The sequence below is a fragment of the Grampus griseus genome (genome assembly GCF_964374135.1).
Source record: "Grampus griseus genome assembly, chromosome: 10".
Lineage (NCBI taxonomy): Eukaryota > Metazoa > Chordata > Mammalia > Artiodactyla > Delphinidae > Grampus > Grampus griseus.
Window position 1 is genome coordinate 32,791,824 of NC_139004.1, and position 25,111 is coordinate 32,816,934.

Here is a 25,111-nt window from a genome sequence, read left to right on the forward strand (position 1 = left end):
GGGAGCCACTGGGGGTGATGAAGCAGGGGGATGACCTTTCTTTGTGGCTTAGTCCATTTTGTTTTGTCCAAGTGTTCTTCACTTCTCCAAAGACAATAAACCCTCTCTCTGCTCTTCAGTCCCTTCTCTCCAATCCCTATGCACCCCCAGCCCACATATCCACGCTCCGTTCTTGGCCTTCTCTGCTCAGCTGTACCAGCCTGCTCCCCCTGCCTGCTCTTGTCCCCTTCCTCTCCCTGGCCCCTGACCCATCTTCCCTGGGATTGGGGTTGGCTGGACTTGGACTTGAGGGGAGAGGGATACAGGCATGGTGTGACCACATGGTGGGAACCCGTGTGATGGTGACCAAGCCAGGACACCCTGTTCTGACATAGCCCGCTACCCGCTTCAGGGAACGACCCACCCCCACCCCCAGCCAATAGTGTGGCTAAGGCTCCTTAGGAAGAATTTACGTAGCATTTGTCCATCTGATGAATGGAGATACAGATTTCTCTAACAGATAAATTAGAGAGTGATGGGCCTTCATTTTCCTGTTATTAAATTTAGCCTAAAAGGATATTGAACTGCATGGGAACCAGACTGTAGAAAACTACTGTGTCTCTTCTGTCTCCTTTCAAACATCCATCCATGTATCTATCCATTATATCCATCCATCCATCCATCCATCCATCACTTCATGCATTATGTCCATCCATGCATCCATCCATCCATCCATCTGTCCATCATATCCATCCGTCTATCCATCCATCATACCCATTCATCCATCTGTCTGTCCATCACTTCATTTATTATATTCATCCATGCATCCATCCATGCATCTACCAGATATTTACTGAGCACCAAATTAGATGCTTTACGTTTAATCCTTATAGAAACTCTCCAAGATGGACACTAGCGTCATTTTGTACCTGAGGATACTAGGATGCTGTGAGTTAAGTAAGTTGCTGGAGGTTACGCAGCCAGTAAGTGATCTGGGATTCAGCTCTACCTGCTTCAAAACACGTTCATAGTGTGGGATCAGATGGCCTCCCTGGGTGTCCCCAGGGCCTCGTTCTGAGCGTGGAACATAACAGCTTTGCTATTGAATGAACGGACGGGCACGCTCAGGTTCTGGAATGCTGGAGTTCCATAGTTCCATCCTAGGAGCAGCCTGGGGTGGGAGGCTATTCTGGGCTTCCAGTTGTACTGGCATTTGCTACTGGTAACCTAGTGTTGCCATTGCTGCCCCTGTAGTGGAGGCTTCTTGATCACGTCACTTGCAACCCAGCACGTGCCTGTTTCTTCTCTTCATCAGGCTAGCTCTGCTTCTGAGGGCAGTCCTGTCTTCCACAGGTAGGAAAGTTCTAGGTATGTGCTTGGCCACTGCATTCAGCCCCACCAGTCTCCCCCAGCGACTGGGCTCTTGGGCACCTGTCTCCCAGTTTGTCCATAGGACACCCAGCCCCCATTTTACTCTGCCCCCTTTATCGGCCTTTCTTTCTAAGCTGTGGAGTTAGCTGCACAATTTCAGGTTGAAACTGCCTCCTCGGGCCCCATTGGCCGAGACAGGGCTGTGAGTGCAGGCAGTCTACTTGGGAAGTGACCCCAGGAAGCATGGCTAGTGGAGCAGGCTGAGTGAGACACAGAGGGGAAGGAAGCCAGTGAGACGTGTGTTCGGGAGCAGGTGACCGCTGTGGGCACCAGGCTGTCTCAGTGCGGATCTCTGGAGAACGTGCTTTAGAGCTTCCCAGCCGCGGGATGGGTGAGGGAATTGGGGGTTTATTACTGGCTCCCCCTGGTCTTTGGCCGGGGGAGGGCGGGTGCTGCCTCCATTGGCTCTGGCACAGATGCGTGCAGGTGCTAGCAGTCGGAGGTGCTCAGGTGGGCAGGAGGGACTGGGAGTGTCCAGGGGCCCTGACAGCCTCTGCCGCGCTCACCGAACCCAGGTGTGGTGGCCCGGCCAGTCCCTTGGAGTGTGCCTCTGGCCAAACCCCCTTCCTACAGCCCTCCTCTCTCCATGCCCACGAAGCTGCCACTCCACCCCACGCCCGCCACTCTACCCCAGGCAGACCCTTCCCACTGGGGCCAGTCACCGGTACCACATTCATTACATTCAGCAGATACTTAAGGAGCACCTACTATGTGCCGGGTGCCACCATAAGAGGAGGAAGCTGCCAGGATCCCTCTAGATGCTCACAGCAGAGGAAAGGGATCCAGCGTGAAGGAGGTCCTTCCCATTGGTCCGCCAGACGCGGCAGCCCTTTCCGCCCATCTCTGAGCTCTACGTTCTCTCCTAGAGGGCGGGGCCAACAGGCTGGGGGCGGGGCCGACAGACTGGGTGGCCACAGAGCTTGGGCCACCTTTGAGTCACCTCCCGGCTCTGTCGAGACTGTGATTGTAGCGGTTTTTCTGACTTCCTTTTCCTTTCTCTCGCTGCCCCTGCCTCTTCCCTCATGGGGCCACTAGCCCCATGGCTGCCACGTGGCTGCCTTCTTCAGTCGGGAACTGAGCCTTCTAGCGCCCTCCCTCCGAGTCTCTATGGGGAACAGGATGCAATTCACGGTGCAATGGCAGGGGGAAGGGGGGGGTGAGTTTATTCATGGGCACCCTTCTTTGTCCCTGGTGAAAGCCCTGCCTGGTGCCTGCTTCCTGAAGAGGGGCCTCCTCCTTCTTGACTCCTGCCCCCACCCCTCAGACTGCACTCCCACTACTTTCTCCTGCCTTGTAGGGCCCCGGGAGGGGGCAGAGTTAAGAAAGGGAGGTGGTGTGTAGGTAAGGCCGCCTGCTGTAGGGGCAGGGGAGGGCAGGCAACAGGGCTGGGGCAGGTGCCGGGCCTGGCGGGAGCACACACAACACATGCTCCAAACTCCGTATTGGGCCACAGGCAGGACTGCCAAGTCCCAGTCCCTTTGACTCATCTCTCCAGCCGCCACCCACAGACTTTCCCCTTGATGTTTTCGCTTCCAAACCAGGTTTGGTCAGGGCGCGTGTGCCAGGGCGGCGGGGGCAGGAGTGTGTTGACCTGGGCTGGCCAAGCTCATTCCCTCTGACATTCTCCTCCTACTTACCCGTGGCATCTATTTCCCACCCCGTGGGCAGGGCCAGCGCTGGCAGAGCAAATGTCAATCGTGTACCTGCCCCACTTGGATAGAAAGATGGCTGTACTTATTCGGGGCAGGCGTGTCGGTGTGAGGGCTGGGAGGACATCGGAGACATTCGCGCGAGGTCAGAAAGGGGGCGCTTACGGTGAGGGGTGAGGCTTTCGCTTTGTCTCAGGACGGAGCTTAAGCATCTTTGATCGGGGGAGGAGGAGAAGTTGCAGCTGCAGCTCGGCTGCCCGAGTCTTACCCCCATGAGGGAAGCTGGGGAGACAGAAGGACACAGGTTGGGGGAGACGGTGAGTGGGGAGAGCAGAGTGACTGATGCTCCTCCCCCACCCAACACCCACAAAAGCCAGGGCACTGGGTTCCTCTCCCTGCCCGGCAAAGGGCAAGCGCTTCTTGTGGCGTTTCAGGACAGCAAAAGGGGTGGGTGGGCCGCTGTGTGCGTTTTGAGAGTGAGACCACCGTAGGGTTCATCTCATACCTGTGTGTGTTGGGGGGGCTGGATGGGGCAGGTGGAGGCGGCTCCCTCACTCCAGGTGCCTGGGGTGGGGGGACATTGCTGTACAAGGTCATTTCTTTTGTTGGGGGGAGAGGTCTCCTCTGACTTCCAGAGGGAGATGGGGTAGAGGTGTCAGCCGGGTACCCGGGCAGGGCAACCGAGAAGCTGAGTTCTGGGTCTGGGGCGGCTGCCACTGGGGAAGTCCTGGGCTGAGCGAGGGCTAGGCAAGGACCCAGGCAAGGGACCCCTGGATTTTGTGCCCCAACGGACCATTCCCAGAAGCCCAGCTCACACCGGGCTGGGGCTGGGGAGGAGGCCCAGCCACTGGGTGGGTGCGGGTAGCAAGGGGAGTCAGTCTGTGATTGTCCAGTGGCCCCTGCCTGCTCCGGCTGCCCTGTCCTGCCCCCACCGGGCATGAGTCAGACCGAAAGCAGAAGCTGGCAGACATTGCGCAGGGTGAAGTGAGGCAGAACCAGCAGTGCTATTTTGGAACCTGGTTAATTCCCCCTTCTGTCCCCCAGCGCTCATCACTCAGGGCTCCCCCCACCTCCTTGTCACCAGCTCTTTGCCTTCCTCGAGGGGACTGTTGGGGCGAGACTTGATGTCCCCTGGCACATATGTCGGGGGGTGGGTGTGTTGCTTAAAGCTCCTCTGCTTGCTGGACCCCTCCTGCCTGGCCAAGATTTGCTGGCTTCTCTGGAACCGGCCTTCTGGGGTGTTGGGAGGGCAGGGTGCCCCCTCCTGGTGGGAGCTAGCAGACCGGGTGAAGGATGGTCGGTGGCTGCCCCTCCTCCGCTGCTCTCAGGCCAGCTGTCAGCTGCCTCTCCCAGGGCTGTGAGCTGACAAGGGCTTCAGGTGGGAGCCTCTCCCGGCAGTGACTCTTACAGGTTTGGGAGGGATTTCCAGACCCGGAGGGGAGGTATTTTGGGGCCAAGGGCCTTTCCAGAACCCGTGACATCACGCACCCTGCAGCAGCCCCCACTGACCCCCTAGTCAATCGTTCTTTCTTGGGCATCTAGGCCTGCTTGAGGCCCCACATTTTAGGATTTCTTTGGAGCCCGTGTGAGCCTGGGGGTCCCTGGCCGTCCAGCCCGCAGAGGTGACAGAGGTCAGTGGGTGTGTGTTTCTGAGCTGAAGATGAGGGTGTATAGGTGAGAGTGTTACCCACCCGTGGGCCGGGGGGATGGGGGTCCCTGCCACTCCTGAAGCTGTGTGGTCAGGGAGAGGGTGGGCTTTGCTATGCTCGCGTGATTGTGTGCGTGGGAGATGGGTGCGGCCTCTATCCGCAGTGTGTTGCCGCCTCTCGGGGGGGCCCTGAGGTCAGCGCTCCACCCGGCTATTTACCCCCCAGCAACCTGGGGTGGTGGGTTTCATGCACTGGGGCGGGGGACTGTCAGCAGGCATGTTGCAGGTGACCAATTAGAATGTGGGTCCCTCTTAAGCTCAGGTGAGCAGGACTTGGGTTTCTTGTCACTCAGCTGGGTTTGGGGCTTAGGCGGGGTGGGGAGGGGCAGAGCAGTGTTGGGGGAAGAGTGGTCTCCCAGGCCCGCTGCAGGGCCCCAGAGTCTCCCACGCCTCACGCACAGCGTGCAGACACAGCCTGTCCTCGAGGTTGTCTGCTCCCTGCTGGAGCTGTTCTCTGGGCAGCTGAGTCCTGGGGTGGTGTGTGTGTGTGTAGGAGATGCTTGAGCGTGTGTGAGTAGGTGTGTCTCACACGGCCTGTCTGGGTTGCTTTCCCACTGGGAACCATATCAGCTTCCAGTCAGTTCCTGCAGACTGTTGGCCCTCCTGCCCGAGCCAGACCCCAGCACCGAGTAAGCCCGAGTCCAGAGATGGCCTGGGGCCCTGCATTCCCGCCTCCACCTTGGCTCCTAGGCCTGCCTGAGAGTTTGGGTTGTCTGCTCAGGTTCACTGTGCTGCTCAGAAGGCCTGTGCCTGTCCCTTCAAGGATCTCTCTCCACCTCCCAGCTCTCCCCGCCCACCTGTCACACCTGGAGCCAGCCCGTGATCGAGCCCCCAGGAGGCAGCAAGTCAAGTGACTTTAACGTGCCCACAGATGTCCTAGGAGCCCACGTTAAAGTGCAGATTCGGACTCAGTAGGTCTCGGCTGGGGCCTGAGCGTCTGCATTTCTAACCAGCTCTCGGGGATGTGATGCCTGTGGCTCTTGCTTTGAGTGGTGAAGGCTTAAATGGCCCTCTTCCATCCAAACTCCATCCGGATGGACTCTGCTCATCCGGCCAGGGAACTAACCCTCAGGGGCCACCCGCTAGGTGCACTTCAGCTCCTTTGATCCCCTCACCTATTCTGAAGGAGGTGGCATTACTGCCATCCTGTTTTACAGATGGGGAAACTGAGGCTCTGAGAGGTTGAGTACCTGTCCCAGGTCACACAGCTGGAAAGTGGCAAAACCAGACTTGAACTCTGGTCTGTCAGGTCCAGAGCACATGAGCATTCCACTAAACCCAGCCATCTTCCGGGGAGCGGACTCAGAAGGCTGAGATGCAGCCGGGGGCGGGGGGGTGGGTGAGGGGTGGGACTGCAGCTGCAGGGAACATCCAGCCCCACCTGCCTAGCCCCGGGCCCCTCCGCTGATGGGCTTACGACTCCCTACCTGCCTCCTCAGGCCCTTTCTGGACTGACTCCCCGCCTGGGCACCCAGCCTGCTGCCGTGCCCCTGTGCACTCACCTGTGTCTGCGGAGGTTGTGTACGCAGACCAGGCTCCCCAGCTCCACTGCCTACCAACGTGCAACCTTGGGCAAGTTGTCAGCCTCTCTGCCCCAGTTGTCCCCTTGTGAAGTGGGGGATATACTACTACTTCCCCAGTAGTATGTGCTCGGAGGATTACATCAGTAACATGTATCAACTCAGAACCGCGCCTGGTGCATAGGAATCGCTCAGTGCCAGTAGTAACAAACGCCTGCTGGTTTGTTCCCGGAGACCATAGGCCACCTTCTGCGAATGTAACGCAGTTGTCAGGGCTCCTAGGTGTTTTTCTTCCTTCTTTCTCCCCTGCAGTCTTCCAAAGCCTTCTTTTATTAGGCAAAGCCTGGATACTTCAGTTTTAAAGAGGTTGTTTTTGAAGTCCTCAGAGGCAGATTAAATTCTTAAAAAGGAAGCCAAGCAGTAGGAGTTCATTGCAGTGGACAAGCAGAGATTGGAGAGGCCTTCGCAGCAGGGAGGAAGCAGAGGAAGCCCCCAAGGGCGGGGGTTAGGAGCCAGGCGCCCGGCCTGGGGCAGCTCAGGTTTGGAAGCCAGAAGCCTCTCCGTGTGCCGGCTGCCCGCTCCTCGCTGCCCCTGGGCTGCATCCTCCTCTTCTGAGGAGATGGACGATCGAAGACTGGGTCTCCAATGCTGCCACAGCTCTGGAGAGGGAGCTCCTGAGTGTTGGAAAGCAGCGCCCGGCTCTCCCTGTCACGGGCCTGTAGGCTGGCTCCCCGGCCACCCGGCCCCAGACCCATCCATGCTGCCCAAACCCTGCACCTTCCTGGACAGAGCAGGAAGGGGGCCACCACGGCCCTTCCAGCCTCCTCACGTGATCAACCAGGGGTCCAACTGGGAGAGGGGGCAGGACGTGTCTGAGGTCACACAGCTGGGTCGTGATATAGCCAGACGCGGTTTTTCGATCCCACTCTGCCCTTTCGGAACAGACTCATTCCAGAGGGTCCGAACTCCCGGGCCCCAGATCCATGATGGTACACGGTGACCAATCAGGCGGAGCCTTGGGACTCATCTTCCCTGGTGGGGGTATCGGTGACCTTATGGGTGGACCTAGCATCTACCGAAACTTAGCTGAGCTTCCCTCAGGAGGGGGATGGGATCAGGTGGGCTGGGGTGGGCGGGGGAGGTCACATGGGGCCTGAAGCCCTCGGAGACCCGTCTGGAAATCCTCCCCTTGCTCTCCAGGCCCCTTTCCTGTCTGGGGTGCCATCTGTGGCTGTACTCCCCACCCTGCCCCTCCCTCTGCACGTCCAGCTCTGCTGCCGTCCAGTGCCAGATCTCTGGTCCATGTAATCGCATTTCTGTCCAGCCAGTTTGATATAATTTCCCCCTGAGGCCCTCGTGTGGCCACGTTACTGCCTCAGTGAGGTCCAGATATGTGGGCTCCTGAGCCCTGGGCCTGGATTGTCTTGGCTGTTCGGCAAGAGGAGAGCCTGCAGGTGGGCGGGGCCTGGCCTGTGTTCTGGGCATCCAGGAGGGCCGAGGGGTGTGCAGGCCTCTCTGGGACCCTCTGGAGGGTTCACTGAGGGCAACGCGGGGTGAGGGGGTGAGGCAGGGCTGGGAGTTTACGGGAACAATAATCCATCTATCTACGGGGATCTTCCCTGTGGACCCCTGGTTACCTCATGGGACTGGAGCTGGTGGTGGTCGCACACCTGAGGGAGACCTGGGCTGGCCTGGAACACTTCACTATGCTCTTGCAGTGTGGCCTTGCACAGGGCCCTTAACCTTTCTGAGTCTTGGTTTTCTCATCTGCAGAGGTTCTGTTTGTCCCGTGAAGTGTCTGTGGGGGACTGGTGAGATCTGATAGAGGTCATGTGCTGAGTGCAGTGCCTGGTCCATCGTGGGGCCTTGGAGTGTCTGCTGAATGCGTGAACAGGTGGTAATTGAGCACGTGACGGGGGTTGGATGAGCAGCCTCCCAGGGCCCTGAGCCTTGTTCTGGGAAGTCTGCTGGCTAGGATCGGGTGGAGGTTCTAAAGAAGAAAGCTGATTTCTCTGGAGCTTCCTTGTAGCTGGGGAGACTGGAGGTGATTAGGAAACAACTGGAGAACAAAGCAGTGTGGCCACAGGCAGGCTGTTCAAGGGGATGGGGTGTCCAGGACTGGGGGTGCAGGGGAGAAGGGGAAGAAGGGGGTTTCAGCCCCCTTGCCCTACTCTAACCCAGGAGACAGGTGGCTGCCCACTGAGCGGCAGGGCGAGGGATTCTGCAACGTGTGTATCTGTGTGTGAAAGACAGAAACAGACAGACAGCAGAGGGTCTGCATGTGTGGCTGGGCTGAGTCTCTGCGTATCCCAGGGTGGACATCTCCCAGGACCTTTCTGGTTTCTCCCTCCGTGCTTCCCTCAGCCACATGTCCCCCTGGCCCCCGATCCTTCAAAGCCCAGTGGCAGCCCTCCGGGGATAGGCCTCATGCCAGGGTCCAGCTGATCCCTATGGGACAAGACAGGCACCTCTCTGATCTGGGATTGCCTTTGAAGCTACCCGCCTTGCCGCACAATTGCCTTGCCTCGCCCCAGGCCAGCCAGGAGGTGCCGGCTCCCACCCTTTCCTGTGGGATGTGAACTGGGTCCTCAGGCTGATGGGCCTGAGCTCTGGGCCCTGGAGGCCACTCAGCAGGCCGGGAGCTCCTGTGGCTGCCCTTCGTCTCCCCTCTCCTTCCTCTCCCTCCTCCCCACCTCCTGCCTGTGTTCAGGCTTGTCTGAAACAAGCCCCTGCCTGTACTCCCCCCACCCCCGGGCCTTCTGCAGCGTCCTGTGGTGCACACTTACCCGGGGCAAGTGTGAATTCCAGTTGCTTTTTTTCAATGTTGGAAGCATCCGGAGAGCCCACTGTTGCCTTTCATGACCCCTAAGGAACCACGGATCAGCTAAGATAATAAGGACCCACATGACTAAGTGTCTGCAGCGCTGAGCCCTGTGCTAAGCGTTCTCTTTAGAACTTAGAGAGGTGGGTCTCACTGTTCCCCACCTGCCTCTCCCATAGCACCGCAGTGAATTATGTATAATATACAAGCTTTAGAAAAGAAAATCTTTTAAAACCCAAGGCTTTTCGAGAGGAAACAAAGAGGGTGCCTGGTATTGGGAAAAGCTGGCCAAGGCCTTTCTGCTTCTGGCCAGTCTGTAAGGAGAGACAGAAGCTGGTGATCCCTAGGCAGTGCTGTCCCCCCACCTGGGGCCTTGTTATGGGGGGGGTGTGTGTGTGTGTGTGTGTCAATGGATGGGGGAATGGATGGGACCCTTTTCTCAAAAGAAATTTAAGAATAGAAAGAGGAGACTCACCCAGGGATGCCCCCGGTGGGCATGGATGAAACGAGAGTAACCAGTGACCGAATGGTATCACCCTTCTGCCCGTGATTTCACCCTTGCAGAGGTGAAATCACCCAGCATCCCAACTTAGATCACAGCAGCTCTCTGGGAGAGGTTCCCCCACTGGTAAGCCCCACTTGAGTGTTGGAAAGGCTGAGGCTAGGCTCAGACACTGAGTCAGGCCCAAGTCTGGGATTCATCCCCAAGCCTTCTGATGCCAAGTTCCCATAGCGTCTTGTGGGAAGGCATGCTGGCTCCTGGGGATCTCATGACACCTCCCTACCCTTAGCTCTCTTTGGGTTTGGCCCGACTGATGCCCGCCAGGCCCTGCAGGGACCCGTGACTGCCTTGGTAATTTGGAACGGCCCTGTCCTAAGGCGAGGGCGTTGCGTGGACATTCTCGTTCCGTTTCCTAGTTCATCAGGCCTTCCTTTGCCACATCCTCGGCCAGAGGGGGCTCAGAGCAGATAAAACAAACCCCAGACCTGGAATCTTCCCCTCTCTTCCCTTCCCAAGGCTGGAAGGTCACCCAGGAGGTCTCGGGGTCCTTCGCCCTGCTTCCGGGGGCCTCGGCACCTGTTCAGGAGGCCTTCCTTTAGTGGTTGGTTTGATTTCCCCTCGGCCGCGACTGGGCAGCTCCCACACAACTGGTAGTTTGTAACAGACTGGGTCAGAAGGAAACGTCTTCCTACCACAGAGGTGCAGAATGTGATAAATGGCTTAACCAAGCATCCCGGCCTCTGAGCTTCCACACTTTGTTGTTTCAGCCGCCAGACATATGTTTTTTTCTGGGAATACAGGAAATTATCTCTGCCCTTTGAGGGAGGGCAGAATTTTTTCTGCTTGTGTTTGGGGATTCCAGACCATTCCCTCATCCTGGGCACCCTCTGGCCCCCTGAGCTGGAATGAAAGAGATCAGCTGCTTAAACACTTTGATTGGTGGGGGGCGGGGGGAGAGGCGCATCTTCAGTGGAAATCCCTAAAATAAAATGTGGCTACCTTGTCCCAAGTGCAGGACCAAGGCCAAACTCTTAAGTCCCAGGACTAGGGTGGTGGAGCCAGACTGCCAGCATCCAGCCTCGCCACTTATTAACTCTGTGACCTTTGGCAAGTGACAACCTCTTTGTGCCTGTTTCCTCATCTGTGTGTGTGAGGGGGACAGTACTGGTACTCATGTCATGAAGTGATTGTGATAATTAAATAAGGTGCTTTGAACCATACCTGGCGCATAGTAAGTACTCCGTAAGCATTAGTATAAAATATTTTTCCTCATTAGAAAGATATACAGGGACTTCCCTGGTGGTCCAGTGGTCAAGAATCTGCCTTCCAATGCAGGGGACGTGGGTTTGATCCCTGGTCGGGGAACTAAGATCCCACATGCCTCGGGGAAACTAAGCCTGCGTGCTCTACAGCCCGCACGCCACAGCTAGAGAGAAGCCCACACGCCGCAACTAAGACCCGACACAGCCAAACAAATAAATTAATTAATTAAAAAAAAGAAAGATATACATTTTCATTATAGAAAGAGAAGAATATTCCACAGGTAAAAAGAAAAAAAATCGGGCTTCCCTGGTGGCGCAGTGGTTGAGAGTCCGCCTGCCGATGCAGGGGACACGGGTTCGTGCCCCGGTCCGGGAAGATCCCACATGCCGCGGAGCGGCTGCGCCCGTGAGCCATGGCCGCTGAGCCTGCGCGTCCGGAGCCTGTGCTCCGCAACGGGAGAGGCCACAGCAGTGAGAGGCCCGCATACTGCAAAAACAAAAAAAAAAACAAAAAAGAAAAAAAATCACTCATGATTACATCATCCAAAGAAGTCAGCAATATTTTAGTATATTTCCTCCCAAGAGGTTTTTCTACACGTATTTGTACATGATGATCAGATTTTATATACAATTTTGCATCCTACTTTTTGTCACTTGCCATATCCCTGTGTTACTTATTGTAAATACAACATTTGATGAGGAGGAACACAACATAATGTTTTTTGTTTTTTGACTGCGTGGCTTGCAGGATCTTAGTTCCCCAACCAGGAATTGAACCTGGGCCCTCAGCAATGGGAGCGCAGAGTCCTAACCACCGGATGGTCAGGGAATTCCTGAACACAACATAATTTAACCGTCCTATTGCTGGACATTGAGATTATTTTTTATTTTTCGCTATATAGTGTGATGGGCATCTTTATGCATACAAGCCTTTTCTGCATTTGAGATTTCTTCCTCAGGCTAGTGGATATTTTTTCAGGCTTTGATACATATTGCCAAACTGCTCTTCCAAAGAGGATGTCCCAAGCTACATTCCGGCAGTTGCATTGAAGCTGCCTGGTACCAAAGGCATTTTAAAGTCGTAGCCACACTTGGGTGGGGGAGGGGAGAGGGTAATTCATTCAACTTTTACATTCTTTAAGGTCTGCCCTCATTCTTACGTAAAATTTTAGTGAAAGTAGGACACACCTACAGGAAAGTGTACAAACTATTGAGTGAGCATCTGGATGTATTTTCATAAACTGGACACTCCCGTGTCACCAACCCCGGCATCATATTACAGAACATTCCTAGTCCCCACACCCACCCCAGGCTGTCCTGTGCCACCTCCCTGTCACTCCCCCTGCAAGAGTAACCAGGATCCTAACTTCTAACACGCAAGATTCGTTTCCCCCGTTTTTGAACCGTCTGTACATCGATCGTGCTGTGTGCGTGTTTGCCTTCTTTTGTTTGCTGTTATGTCTGCAGGAGTCATCTGAGTTGTGTGTAGCAGTAGTTGGTTCACTTCCATCACTGAGCAGCGTTCCAGGGCATGGAGGTACCACAACTTCTTTATCCATCTTCCTGCTGATGGACGTTTGGGTGGTGTCCAGTTTTGGCCACTATGTGTAGCGCTGCTGTGAACTTTCCGGTCTGTGTCCTCTGGTGCCCACACGGATGCTTTTCTGCTGGGCAGATACTTAGGAAGGGAGTTGATGGCTCATGGCGGCGGCTATGTATTTTCTGCTTCCTGCTCGTATTTTTTTTTTTTTGTGTGGTATGCGGGCCTCTCACTGTTGTGGCCTCTCCCGTTGCGGAGCACAGGCTCCGGACGCGCAGGCTCAGCGGCCATGGCTCACGGGCCCAGCCGCTCTGCGGCATGTGGGATCTTCCCGGACCGGGGCACGAACCCGTATCCCCTGCATCGGCAGGCGGACTCTCAACCACTGCGCCACCAGGGAAGCCCTCTGCTCGTATTTTTAAAGAATCATCTGGAAGGCAGAAAAATCCCCAGGGCAGTTCAGGCCCCACAATTAATTGAAGGGAGGTGCCTCGGCTCAGGGCTTTTTGGGGGGCCCTCCATGAAAATCATGTCCCCTTCGAAGGCTTGTGTCAGGGCTGTAGTGGAAACTGAGTTAGGCCCTGGGTCCTGGCCCTCCAGCTCCAGCTGGCATGTGGCTTCTGACGCTGGCCTGTGCCTCCAGAGGCCACTCGGTATCCTCACCGGGGGTCCTCAGGGGCCTCACAACCATCGCGCTGAGCAGGGCAGGGCTCGGGCCAGACTCCAGGTGGAGCTGGGGGGACCCAACTTCGGACATGATTGGAAGCAGGTTGGGCCCCTCACAAACCCCTAGAAGCTGCCCTACTTCCTCTTCCCTTGTTTTAAAAGAATCACACAAGTAACGCATCTTCACATCCTAGGAGCTAAGTCTTCAAAAGTGGAATGAGAAACTATACAAACCGCTCTTTCCCCCTCCCCACTCTACTGCCTCTCCCCAGAGGTAGCACAGTGAACAGTTTGGGTGTTGGGGGTGCCCGGATGAGTGGATAAAACGTGGGGCTGTGAACCAGGCTGCCTGGTTCAAACTGCCCTCCTGCCACTTATCAGCTGTGTAACTTAGGGCCAGTGACTTCACCTCTCTGTGCCTCAGTTTCTCCCTGAAAATTGAAGGCAATAATAGTAGTCACTGCCTGGGGTTGTGAGGAACAGATGAGGTAATAGTTGAAAAGCACCTAGCCCAGCCCTGACCCATGGCACGGATTCAGAGCATCTCGATTCTTCTAGTCTTTTCTACACTTTTACTCATTTCCTGCCTAAGTGGGCTCCGGCTGTACATTTTATTCTGCAGTTTGATTTGTCCACTCAGTGCTGTATCTCTGAGATCTTCTTTCCTATATCTGAGACCTTTCTGTTCTGGGACCCTCTTTCTCCTTGCGTCTCCTCATGGAGTCCGCTGATTTCTCCCCATCTTTCCCCTCCCTCTGTCCACATCTTCCCTTGGAAAAGGTTCTGACCAGCCTGTTCATACTAAGGCGTAAATGACTGACGAGGGAGGCTGGTGTGAAACCACCTCAGGCCCCTGACCAGAGGAGGGCACAGCTTCGGAGGGGAGCCGGGAGCCGCCCGTTATCAACGCCTAAGGGCTGTTCTGTTAGGTGCGTTCTGCACACTCACTGCGTCTCCTTGAATCCTCACAACGACCCCAAGAGGCAGGTGCCATTACTGGCTCCATTTTACTGGGGAGGAAACCAAGGCACAGAGAGGTTAAGCGGCTTTCCCAGAGTCACCCAGCCAGTATGGGCAGAGCAGGCACTTCGGCCACCTCTGTCGACTGTGAAGTCCATTTTGGTCACAACTAAACTAGAACCCCGACACAGCTTAGGGAAGGTAGAGGCAGGTGGGAGGTTCTGGGGGCGCCTCAGCAGAGGCGACCTGTGGACTCTGAGGGTGCAGATGGGGGCAGCTCTCATGGCCTCAGCTGCAACTTAAGCCCTGCTATGTTTTCCATGCTACTGGGCAGGGGCAGGAATTCTCTGGAGCATCAGACCCCCTGGTCCCCTCAGGAGGAGGGGACAGGGGCGAAGGTTCTTCAGGGAAACACCCTAGCCCCAGGGTCTGCATCGTAGTGGGCACTCGAGTTCCCGGTGTTACCGAGTACATGCACGGTGGACCCTTTCCAGGCCTGGTGGGTCTGACGTCAGACAGTGGGGAGGGTCTGGGGCATTTTAGATCTCCCGTGTTCCTCCTCTCAGCCCTTCCTGACCAGACTGGGCACCGGGGGAGGCTGCGAGTGGCCCTTAGGCTTTGAGTGAGCAGGTGTGCTTGGGGGTTGGGGGGGTGTTAGCACCCCCAGGGTCTCTCTTGGACCACCCCATCGCCCTTGGATCCCCTCACCCCTCAACTCCCGCCCTTAACCCCACACGCATCCCACCTGGCCACGCTTAGAGCAACCCAGGCTGGGAGCCAGGGCAGGGGGCTGGGACTCTGCGGGTAGCAGCAGCTCTGCGAGGGGGGTGAAAACTTTGACAACAGGATTGGGGGTGGGAGAGTCCCCTTCTGTCAGAGGACCGGGGACAGGCTAAGGCTTCTGACACTCTTTGATACACAGACAGCTGAGGTTCATAATTCAATATCCTCCCCCAGGAGGCTCTCACAGACTCCGGCTGGGTGGTGGGGCAGGGATTCCTGCGTCCATTTTACAAGTGAGCAAACTGAGGCTGGCGCAGGCAGTGAGAGGCTGAGCAGGCTGAGCCCATGTTCTCACCCAGCACAGGATGGGCGCCCAGCCCTTTGTGAGAGAAACAAGGGGCTCGTTCTCCCTCAGTCCTCCCCGTGCCGGCTGGCACTGCCAGGCTCGGTGTCTGCACCCTCACCCCACCCCTGCCCCCATGGGCCAACTGAAGTTAGATTGTTCCTGAGGGGGAGGGGCTCGCTGCATTTGTGAGTGGGCAGGGGGTGCAGCTGCGAGGGGAGTGAGCTGGGCTGGGGTCAGAGCCTGTGAGGTCTGCAGGGCTGCAGTGCAGGCAAAGACAGGCTACCCCTCTGTAGGAGCACAGGACAGAGATGGAGTCTGCAGATGTGTCCCTGCTACAGGACAGAGGAGGGGGGGAAAGGGTGTGTCTGCTCCTTTCTCCTTGGGAACTGTCCATAGGGAGCTGGGCGGAGAGACCCCTGGGGCTGAGGCAGCCTCGTCACAAATTCCTGGCCTACAGGGACAGAGAAGGGAGGAAGGGAGGTAAGGTTAGGGCCGCTGAGTACTCAGCCCTCCAGCTGGGTAGCGCTGCTCCACTTTGCAGGGTGACTAGGAGCAGCCCTGGCTCGAGGGTCAGGTGGCTTGGGCGGCCCTGGGTCAACCAGATGTGCAACCTGGGACAAACGCCTTCCCAGCTCTAAATGGAGACATGATGGTCTGAAGACCCTTCACCCTCACCCACCATGAGCCGGGGAGCCAGAATGTGGGATTGGGTCCCAGCACTGTCCCCGCTGCCCGAGACCTAACCTCCCTGTGCTTCTGTTTCTCCTTATCTGTAGGAGGAGAATAATAACCAAAGCTACCAGATGGGGCTGTTTGAGGTTAAAGTGCTTGGAACAGTGCCCAGCACACAGTAAATGCTCAGATAGATGCAAATTACTATTATTTCCATGATCCGGTGATTTTCACTGAATATATGCCAGTACCTTCCGCTAATGCTGACTTAGTCTGATGTCTGGCATTAGACAGAACATGTCAGCCTGTGCTGCTTTCCTTTGCCACCCCCAGAGGTCTGGTCTCATCCTTAGGACCTTGGGCACAGCTCTGGCGTCTGGTCTACGCTGTGGCTGACCCTCCAGTCTTGTGCTGATCCGTCGCTCACCCGCTTAGCCTACCAAGTGCTGCACACTGTTGAAGACACATTATTTTCATTTAACGCTCTCACCAATCTTCTGAAACTCTTTACAGGTCAGGTAACTGAGGCTCAGAGAAGTTAAGTGACTTGCCCAAGGTCACACAGCAAAGAAGTGGCAGAACTGAGATTCAAGCCCTGTTTGTAGCACTTGCTCAACTACAAAGTTGTACTGCCTCTTGCAATATCGCTGAGAGGGGACCCTGCAGCCCCTGTCAGGACCTTATGGCATCTGGGCACCCCCAGGGCCCCTGCACCTCTCAGAGAGCCTCAGCCCATCCCAGCTGGGAAGGACCTTAGAAATCACCCAGTCCAACGTTTTCATCTTGTGGATGGGGAGATGGAGGCTCAGAGAGGGGGAGGGATGTGCCCAGGGTCACTCAGTGAGCTAGGGACAGAGTGCGACCCGCTGCAACACTCATTCTGTCCTGTCCTGCCCCCTTCCCAAACAGGCCTTAGTCCCCTGTCCTCCTGAGACCCTTCAAAGATCAGGGCTGATGTGCTGGGTGGTGGAAAGCTCTCCCTGGGCCCTGGGAGGACCAGGTGCCCTGAGTGGCCCTCCCTGCGCAGGGTTACAGTGGCCTGAGGACTTGCCTTTCTCATTTACTGGCCTGTAGATGCCAGGAGCTCAGGGACTGCAGCTGGCTCGCTGCTGTATGGCCAATGCTGCTTCATAAATAGTAACCATTCCCTGCACACGTTCATAGAAGCCTGAGGCGCAGCAGTGAGCAAGACAGACAAAATGCCTGCCCTCAGGGGAGTTTGCATTCCTATTGACAAAGAGAGAGAGAATGAATTGAAATAACTAAGCAAAAATGTGTAATATTTAAGATGGTGGTAAGTGACGTGGAAAAACAAAACAGGGAAGGAGCATAAAGTGGGGGGCGGGCTGGTGGGGGGTTTGCAGTTTTAAATAGGGTAGTCATGGAAGGTCTCTGTAAGGAGGTGACCCACTTGAGTGGTGGAGGTGAAGGAATGAGCCATGGTGGTGTCTGGGGGATGGGCACCTCAGGCGGAGGGAAGCGCAGGTGCAAAGGCCCTGAGGTAGGAAACATGCCTGGTATGTCTGAGGGATTGGGTGTGGCTGGAGCAGATGGAACACGGAGGAGAGTAAGAGATAATGGGGTCACAGGGATCATGAGGTGGGGACAGATCATAGAGGGCTTTTTATGGTGAGGACTTTGGTTTTTACACTGAGTGAAGCAGGAGCCATGGAGAGTTCTGAGCCGAAGGAGGGAGAGGATCTAACTTAGTTTTAACAGCACCCCTCTAATTACTGAGTTGCGAGTAGAATGTCATGGGGCAGGAGGGAGCAGGAGGGAGTGTGACGTTAGGCGGCGCCTTCAGGAAGCCAGGTAAGGCGTAGCAGAGGCTGGGCTCACGCTGGTGGCAGCGAGGCGGTGGCAGAGGAGGATGTATCTGAGGTCAGCTCTGGAGGCTCACCAGGTGGCATGAGAGAGAGAAAGGAGTCAAGGTTGACTTCAAGTCTGGGAGGCTGACCTGGAGGGTGTCTCCATCTCTGGCCCAAGAACCAGCAGACTTGGGTTTAAGTCTCTGTCACCCACTTGCTTGGTGACCTTGGGCACATCCCTCCCCCTCTCCTGTAAAATGTGGTTGCCCTTGTCCCGGCCCCTTCCCCGAGACCCCGTGCACTTGGTTATGTTTTTTGTTTGTTTGTTTGTTTTGGACTGCACGGCGTGGCTTGGGGGATCTTAATTCCCTGACCAGGGATGGAACCCGGGCCCCCTGCAGCGGAAGCACAGAGTCCTAGCCACCGGACCACCAGGGAAGTCCCAAGACCCCATGCACGTTGAAGGGGACCGTGCCTCACAGCACTGCCCCCTCCCGTCCGCAGGGAGCCAGCGGCCACCATGGCGTCACGCATCGGCCTCCGCATGCAGCTCATGCGCGAGCAGGCGCAGCAGGAGGAGCAGCGGGAGCGCATGCAGCAGCAGGCCGTCGTGCATTACATGCAGCAGCAGCAGCAGCAGCAGCTGGGGGCGCCGCCCACCCCCGCCATCAACACCCCCGTCCACTTCCAGTCTCCGCCACCCGTGCCTGGGGAGGTGCTGAAGGTAAGGCCTGCTCCGCCCTGTCCCTTCGCCCCGGTCCTTGGAGCCCCCGCCCTGAGCCCTTTACCTCCTCCTCGCTCCAGGTGCAGTCCTACCTGGAGAACCCCACCTCCTACCACCTGCAGCAGTCCCGGGACCAGAAGGTGCGGGAGTACCTGTCTGAGACCTACGGGAACAAGTTTGCTGCCCACATCAGCCCTGCTCAGGGCTCCCCAAAGCCCCTGCCAGCCGCCTCCCCGGGCGTGCGGGCCGGACACGTGCTGTCGTCCTCAGCCGGCAACAGTGCTCCCAACAGCCCCATGGCCATGCTGCACATCGGCTCCAACCCTGAGCGGGAGGTGAGTGAGGAGCTGGCCGGTGCCTGCCACCAGCAGAGCTGGGGCCACGTGCTGTGCTCCTGGGACTCCTAGTCTAATGGCAGAGGCAAGATACTGCCCTCAGGGAGCCCAGGTCTGAGGGGAGACACGGCCTCGCCCTCGGGGAGCCCCCGTCTGAGGGGAGACACGGCCCCGCCCTCGGGGAGCCCCGGTCTGAGGGGAGACGCGGCCCCGCCCTCAGGGAGCCCCAGTCTCCCAGGAGAAACACCCCTACTTTGGAAACCTCTGCTGGGGAGAAACAGGAGACTCATGCAGGAATGCCCAGCACACTTGCAAAGCCATGTCCTGACAGCAGGTATATAAAGCCATCTGCCTGGCCAGCTTGGCTCCTTGGGAAGAGCCCTGGCCTAGGCCTTGGGGCCTGGGGGACCTGGACAGCTCATCCTCTCTCTGGGTCTGTTTCCTTCCCCCCAGGTGAGCAGATGGGGTGAGGTGGGCACCAAGGTCCCTTCAGGTCAGTGGCTGTCCCAGTGCCCCCTTTCCCCTGCCTTTCTCCGAGCAGGCACCCCACAATATGGACTATTTTTTCCCTTTCAGTTTGATGTCATCGACAACATTATGTGTCTGGACGATGTCCTGGGCTTCATCAATCCCGAAACTCAGATTCCCAATACGGTATTGCTGGCCAGGGCGGGGTGGGTGTGTCAGAGGGAGGGGCAGTGGCCCTACAGCGGCTGTGAGCCTGGAGAGAACTAGAATATCTCCTACAGAGATGAGAGTCACCTCCATCAAATCATGTGACGAGGGCCCAGGGTCCCGCAGAGCTGTGAATCCAGAGAGTGCGCCTTAGCCTGCGTGCGTGGTGGGGCTTGGGGGGAGAGGTGGCTGGGGAGGGCTTCCTGGGTCGGAGGAGGGGCAGGAGGCACTGGTACTGAGGGGAGCAGTGTGGCCCCAGGAAGGCCTGGAGCTGATGAGTTTCTCTGAGATATGGGGCACCCTCTTCTACCAAGCCCAGGACCCAGAAAGCACAGGCCTGTGTCCCTCACTCCGAGGGGCAAGTGGTTTCAGGCTGGTTCGGTTCCCTCCCTCTGGCAGCCTCCTGGCAGCGTTAATGCTCTCTGGGCTTCCTGGGCAGAGGTGACAGGGCAGGTGGGAAAGGGGTCAGGCTTGGAATCAAGAGGCCTCGATTCTGGCTTTGGCTGTGACTCTGGGAAGTCCCTTAAGTGTTCTGAGCCCCTGGGGATGATGCCTTCTACCCACGGGCTGGTGGGAAAATTAGATAAGGCAAGAAATTGGGGGCTAGCTCTGCACAAGGGGGACAGGTACTTACACTGAGCAGGTGGAATTGCAGGCGTCCCCTTCCCTTTTTTTTGGAGATCCCTGAACCTTAGCTGCTCACTCCTGCCCCCTTGGGCCCCAGCCCATTGCTGCTGAGGGAAGTCAAGGAGTCAGTCCTCAATCCCCGCTGCCTGGTGACAGTGCCCAGGGGCTCATCAGTAGTTGGCAGGGGCCAGTGGGTCGGAAGCCTGCTGCCAGCAGGGGCATCGGGGGCTGGGAGGCCAGGGAGGAGGGCACAGCGTCTGGCCCCTTTAGTGGGGGCCAAGGTACCCTGCAGGGTTCTGGGCCTGTGATTTGCTCTGCGTGAATGTGTGGCAGGAACTGGGAAGATCTTTCCAGAGCTCAAACCTGTCCCTGTGGGGCCCGTTTAAACCCCCAATGGCTGCTCATCACCAAGTCCCAGGGTCTCTGCAGGTGGAACCTGCCCTCCGGCATCCGGCAGGATCTCCCCCCACTCCCCCACCACCACTGCGCTCCTTTGGCTTGAGGTGCTTGTGACCTCATGCTGTGTCCAGGCTGCTTCCCTGCTCAGCCATCCCCCAGCCCATAGTGCCCTTCCTCACCACGCCCTCTGGAAACCTTCCAGATACTCCAGAATAGATTAGGTGCCCCTCCCCTTGACTTCCAAAGGCCCTGGGGGAAATCCTCTCACCCACTATCTCCTCTCTCTCCAGCTGCTTCCCAGCGCTGGCTGGTTGCTCCTTGAGGGCAGGGGCTGCCTCTTATTCAGCTCTGGACTCTGCCCTGGGTGACCCCAGCACAGCCTCCCCCAGTGTCCCGGGGAATCGTGGGACGATGGGCCCTGGGGAGAGCCCCCCGAAGACAGGGGGCTGCTCATCGGGTACCCTTCCCCACCTCACCCTGCAGCTGCCCCTGTCCAGCAGTCACCTAAATGTGTACAGTGGAGACCCCCAGGTCACCACCTCCCTGGTGGGCGTCACCAGCAGCTCCTGCCCAGCCGACCTGACCCAGAAGCGAGAGCTTACAGGTACCAGCCCGCTGCTTCCCTGCGCCCCAGCTCCCGAGTCCTGCCGCTGCCCTTCCCCTCCCAGCTCCTCTCTCCTCTCCTGTTCTCCAGATGCTGAGAGCCGGGCCCTGGCCAAGGAGCGACAGAAGAAAGACAATCACAACCTCAGTGAGTTTCCCCAGCCCCTCTTCCTCCCCTCACCTGGGCTGGCTCAAAAGCCACTCTCTGACCTGCACAGCTTCTAGGAAGGATTCCCTACCCAAGGCTTTAAAATCCTGGCTTTGGTGTGACTGGGTTCAGCACAGCCCTCTTCCCGTTAGCCCTTTCTAGGAAGGGGTGGGAGAGGCGCTCCAGGGAGGGGATATTCATGAAATTCCCAGCACTTCAGAGGGAATGAGTTTATCAGATTGTTTTCTTTAGGACGTGGAGTCTGGGAAGGAGTTCTGGGCAGTGGAGAGAGAGAGAGTCTTCCCCAGGCAGCTTCGCCCGCTACAGCCTGACCCCCTTAGCTGTGTCCGACCTGCCCCCGACCCCCTCACCCCCATAGAAATCCCATTTGGTTGGTCACCCATTCCTTCCCAGAAGGACTAAGGCATCCCTGCTTGGGCTGGACCCTTCGTCCCAGGTGGGGTCCTCATCCCCCTAATGGCCCCTCCTGGAATTTGTTACTTTTAGTTGAAAGGAGACGGAGGTTCAACATCAACGACCGCATCAAGGAGCTGGGAATGCTGATCCCCAAGGCCAACGACTTGTGAGTGGCTTTCCTGGAGGAAGGGAAGGGAGGGCAGCAGCTCACAGGTATTACCTGCTGGTCGCCAGGGGGAAGGGATGGGAAGAGAATCCCTTGGTTGCTGCCTCAAAGAGCTTATCATCTATTTGGGAAAGAAGATTCCTCCCTCCCCCAAATAAGGAAGGCTCAAGACTAGAGGAGCAGACGTCCCAGAAGTGAGAGTGGGGTCAGGGGTACTTCCTGAAGGAGGAGTCATGCTGGGAAAGTTTGGCAAGGCCACAGGACTGGTGCAGAGGTGGTCCAGGGACAGGAGTAGTGAGAGTCAAGGGTGACTGTGGGTGTGGGTTTTGGTGGCAGGAATGGGAGGCCTGGGGAAGGAGGCTGCTCCAAATTGCTTGGTTCCTGGGATTAGTGACGTGGGTGGTAGCACCACAGTTACCTGGGAAGGCCGTTCTGTGCAGATGGAGATCAGCCTCCTTCATAAGTAGGGGTTGGCTGGATCTGGGATTTGGGGCAAAGTTGGGAGAGGCGACATGAGCTCCGAACAGGGTTTTACTTCCACCCACTAAACTCCTGGCAAATACTTGCCCCCTCCCCTGAGCATGCACCTCTGATTCTACCTGGCCTACAGGGATGTGCGCTGGAACAAGGGCACCATCCTCAAGGCCTCTGTTGATTACATCCGGAGGATGCAGAAGGACCTGCAGAAGTCCCGGGAGCTGGAGAACCACTCTCGGCGCCTGGAGATGACCAACAAGCAGCTCTGGCTCCGCATCCAGGTCTGGCCCCTGAACTTGGACTTCTTGGGTAGCTCTGACTCCTGACCCCTGGCCTGAGTCCTGACCCCAGGGGCAGTGCTTATACTTCTGAAGTTGGAGACATGGGGATGATGCCCATGAGGAGGGAGGACGTATCAGTCAGGATGTTATAGCTTGGTAACAAACAATCCCCAGCAGCTTTAAGCAACAGATGTCAGTTGGAGGGCCTGTTCCGTGAGACCCTCATTCTGGGACCCAAGCTGACGGACAGGCACATCTAGAGCTGGCTCTTAAAGCCATGTGTCGCCCTTAGGGTGACACTTGTCCCTTCTGCTCACATTTCCTCCATCAGTGCAAGCACATGCCTATACCTAACGTCAAGGGGGCAGGAAAGGGCAAACCTACCCCTGTGGGAGGCAGAGAGCTGGGACTTTATGGTGGGTAATGCTAAGAATCACCACAGGGGACAAGAGAAAGAACAAAGGCTTGGGAGAGTCCATCCTACCACCTAGAGCTGCCAATCCTGGCTCTGTGTTGAAGGCCTCTGTTCTCTTTGGACCTGAGGCTGGTCACCTATACAAAGGGCAGCTGGACTACAGCTTAAAATTCTTCTATTTCTTATGGTAGATAATACAATTCACATTACAGTCCAGCACACATGGCCATACTCAAAGTGAAAAACCAAAGTTTCATGAAAGAACCCTCATCCTTAATAGATGAAGTGCATTCTGATAGTTTCTCGTCTAGTCTAATCTAGGCAAGTCTGTTTCAATTAAAAAAATAGAAAGCTGGTCTAAGGCTCACTGTAGTGGTTTCCCAACCCACTCTTGAGTTGCGACTTGTAGTTTGAAAAAACGCTGGTCTAGACTCTAGAGCTACCCTGTGCTTCCTCCCAGCTGAGACATTTTGTGGTCTTGGGTGCCACAAAGGGAGGGGCAAGGGCTGCAGTGGAGGTGGGGGGCGGGCAACGGGTGCCCACGGGTGTGCGCCTCCAGCCTCTGTCTGCCGCACCTGCAGGAGCTGGAGATGCAGGCTCGAGTGCACGGCCTCCCCACCACCTCACCCTCGGGCATGAACATGGCTGAGCTGGCCCAGCAGGTGGTGAAGCAGGAGCTACCCAGCGAGGAGGGTCCGGGGGAGGCCCTGCTGCTGGGGGCCGAGGTCCCCGACCCTGAGCCACTGCCGGCTCTGCCCCCCCAGGCCCAGCTGCCTCCGCCAGCCCAGCCAGCCCAGCCACCGTCCCCATTCCACCACCTGGACTTCAGCCACAGCCTGAGCTTTGGGGGCGGGGGCAACGAAGGGCCCCCGGGCTACCCCGAACCTCTGGGGCCAGAGCATGGCTCCCCGTTCCCCAACCTGTCCAAGAAGGATCTGGACCTCATGCTCCTGGACGACTCACTGCTGCCACTGGCCTCCGACCCCCTCTTCTCCACCATGTCCCCCGCGGCCTCCAAAGCCAGCAGCCGCAGGAGCAGCTTCAGCATGGAGGAGGGCGACGTGCTGTGACCGGGGCCACGGGGGTGGGCCTGGGGGGGGGAGAGCCAGGGCCACCTCCCTCCCACCCTCCAGCCTGTACTTGTGTGTGAAGTAGCCCCTGCCCTGCCTCACTCCGCCCTGTCGGCCCCCTGTTTGGGCTTAGTGCCCTTGGCAGTCCGTGGGGTTGGAAGCCCCCCACCCAGGGGCAGCCCTCTTGATGGGGCTGGGCAGAGATAGGCCTTCAGCCCGGCTCCCGGAGGTGAAATCATGAGGGTGAGGGAGGATACAGGGTGTGCTGGAGGTAAGACGAGCTCTTACCTTCTGAGCCTGGTCCCCCCACCGATGAAGGAGGACTCGTTGGAACCAGGGGTCCAGACGTTCCTTCTTGGAGGCAGTGACTGGTCCAGGGGGTGCCCAGGCCTGCCTTTCTGGACTCTGATGGCAACAAGCCCGTCCTCCAGCCTGGCACTCCCCGCACCCCCCTTTGGTGCTAACAGCTCTCCACCAAGTGGTGTGAGGGCGGGGGTGGCCAGAAGAGGAGGCGCTGGGTTCAAGTTAGAGTGGGGTCACTGCTGGAAGAGCAGCTCCCCTCCAGTCTCCCCACTTGTGCCTTCAGTAAACACTGTGCTTTGTACCTGTTTGTCCTGTCTCTTTGGAGGGGGGTCTGGGGACAACAGAGATGGGAGGATTCAACCCAGTGGGCTCCTTTCTGGATTCAGAGTTCAGATGCCCCCATGGGGATCAGGGAAGGGGGATACAGGCAGGAGGGACTGAGTCCATCACCTAGTTTCCCCCGACTCCCCAGCCCTGCCCCATGGGAAGCTGGAGATCTAGCCTTACTTAGGTGGCTCGGGAGCTGCCGGGGGGCCTTGTCCCTCCTCGCGGCCACAAGGTGGCGCCACAGCCCTGCTGGTCTCACACCTCCAGCTGTGGCCTGAGACCGCTGACCCGGGTGATGTGGGAGACCCCGTTGCTTGTAAACCAAGTCTGCTGCTCTTGGGCGCTGTGGGTCCAGGCTACTCCTGGCCGGGGACGGGGGGCATGTTTCTCCTGTTTCTCCTGTTCCCACCCCCAGTTCCTTCCCCTCCATAGGTGGGCTGCCTGATCTGTGCGGACAAGGCCCTCTGCCCTCTGCCTTAGTGTCTCTAGCAGGACAGGCTCCCTAGGAAGTGAGGGGCTACATCCTTCTATGGGTTTGAGGAAAGAGGGACCATGTA

At 57.3% G+C, this 25,111-nt stretch overlaps 1 protein-coding gene across 5 annotated transcripts in view; it reads left to right on the top strand.

Moving 5' to 3' along the window:
- The window catches only part of TFEB (transcription factor EB), a 47,935-nt gene extending 23,419 nt beyond the window's left edge, over window positions 1-24,516 (top strand). Inside the window, exons 1-9 of one of the 5 annotated variants that reach the window (XM_082662743.1) lie at window positions 2,893-2,951; window positions 18,092-18,311; window positions 18,392-18,646; window positions 19,223-19,300; window positions 20,831-20,951; window positions 21,042-21,098; window positions 21,606-21,681; window positions 22,292-22,439; window positions 23,436-24,516. In XM_082662743.1, the coding sequence (XP_082518869.1) occupies window positions 18,108-18,311; window positions 18,392-18,646; window positions 19,223-19,300; window positions 20,831-20,951; window positions 21,042-21,098; window positions 21,606-21,681; window positions 22,292-22,439; window positions 23,436-23,924 (1,428 nt within the window). In that variant the 5' untranslated portion in view covers window positions 2,893-2,951; window positions 18,092-18,107 and the 3' untranslated portion in view covers window positions 23,925-24,516. Of the gene's footprint in view, window positions 1-2,892; window positions 2,952-3,143; window positions 3,226-3,257; window positions 3,377-18,091; window positions 18,312-18,391; window positions 18,647-19,222; window positions 19,301-20,830; window positions 20,952-21,041; window positions 21,099-21,605; window positions 21,682-22,291; window positions 22,440-23,435 lie in introns of those variants that run through there. The other 4 variants (XM_082662741.1, XM_082662742.1, XM_082662740.1 and 1 more) reach the window with 4 other exon arrangements.
- The last annotated feature ends 595 nt before the right edge of the window (window positions 24,517-25,111 follow it).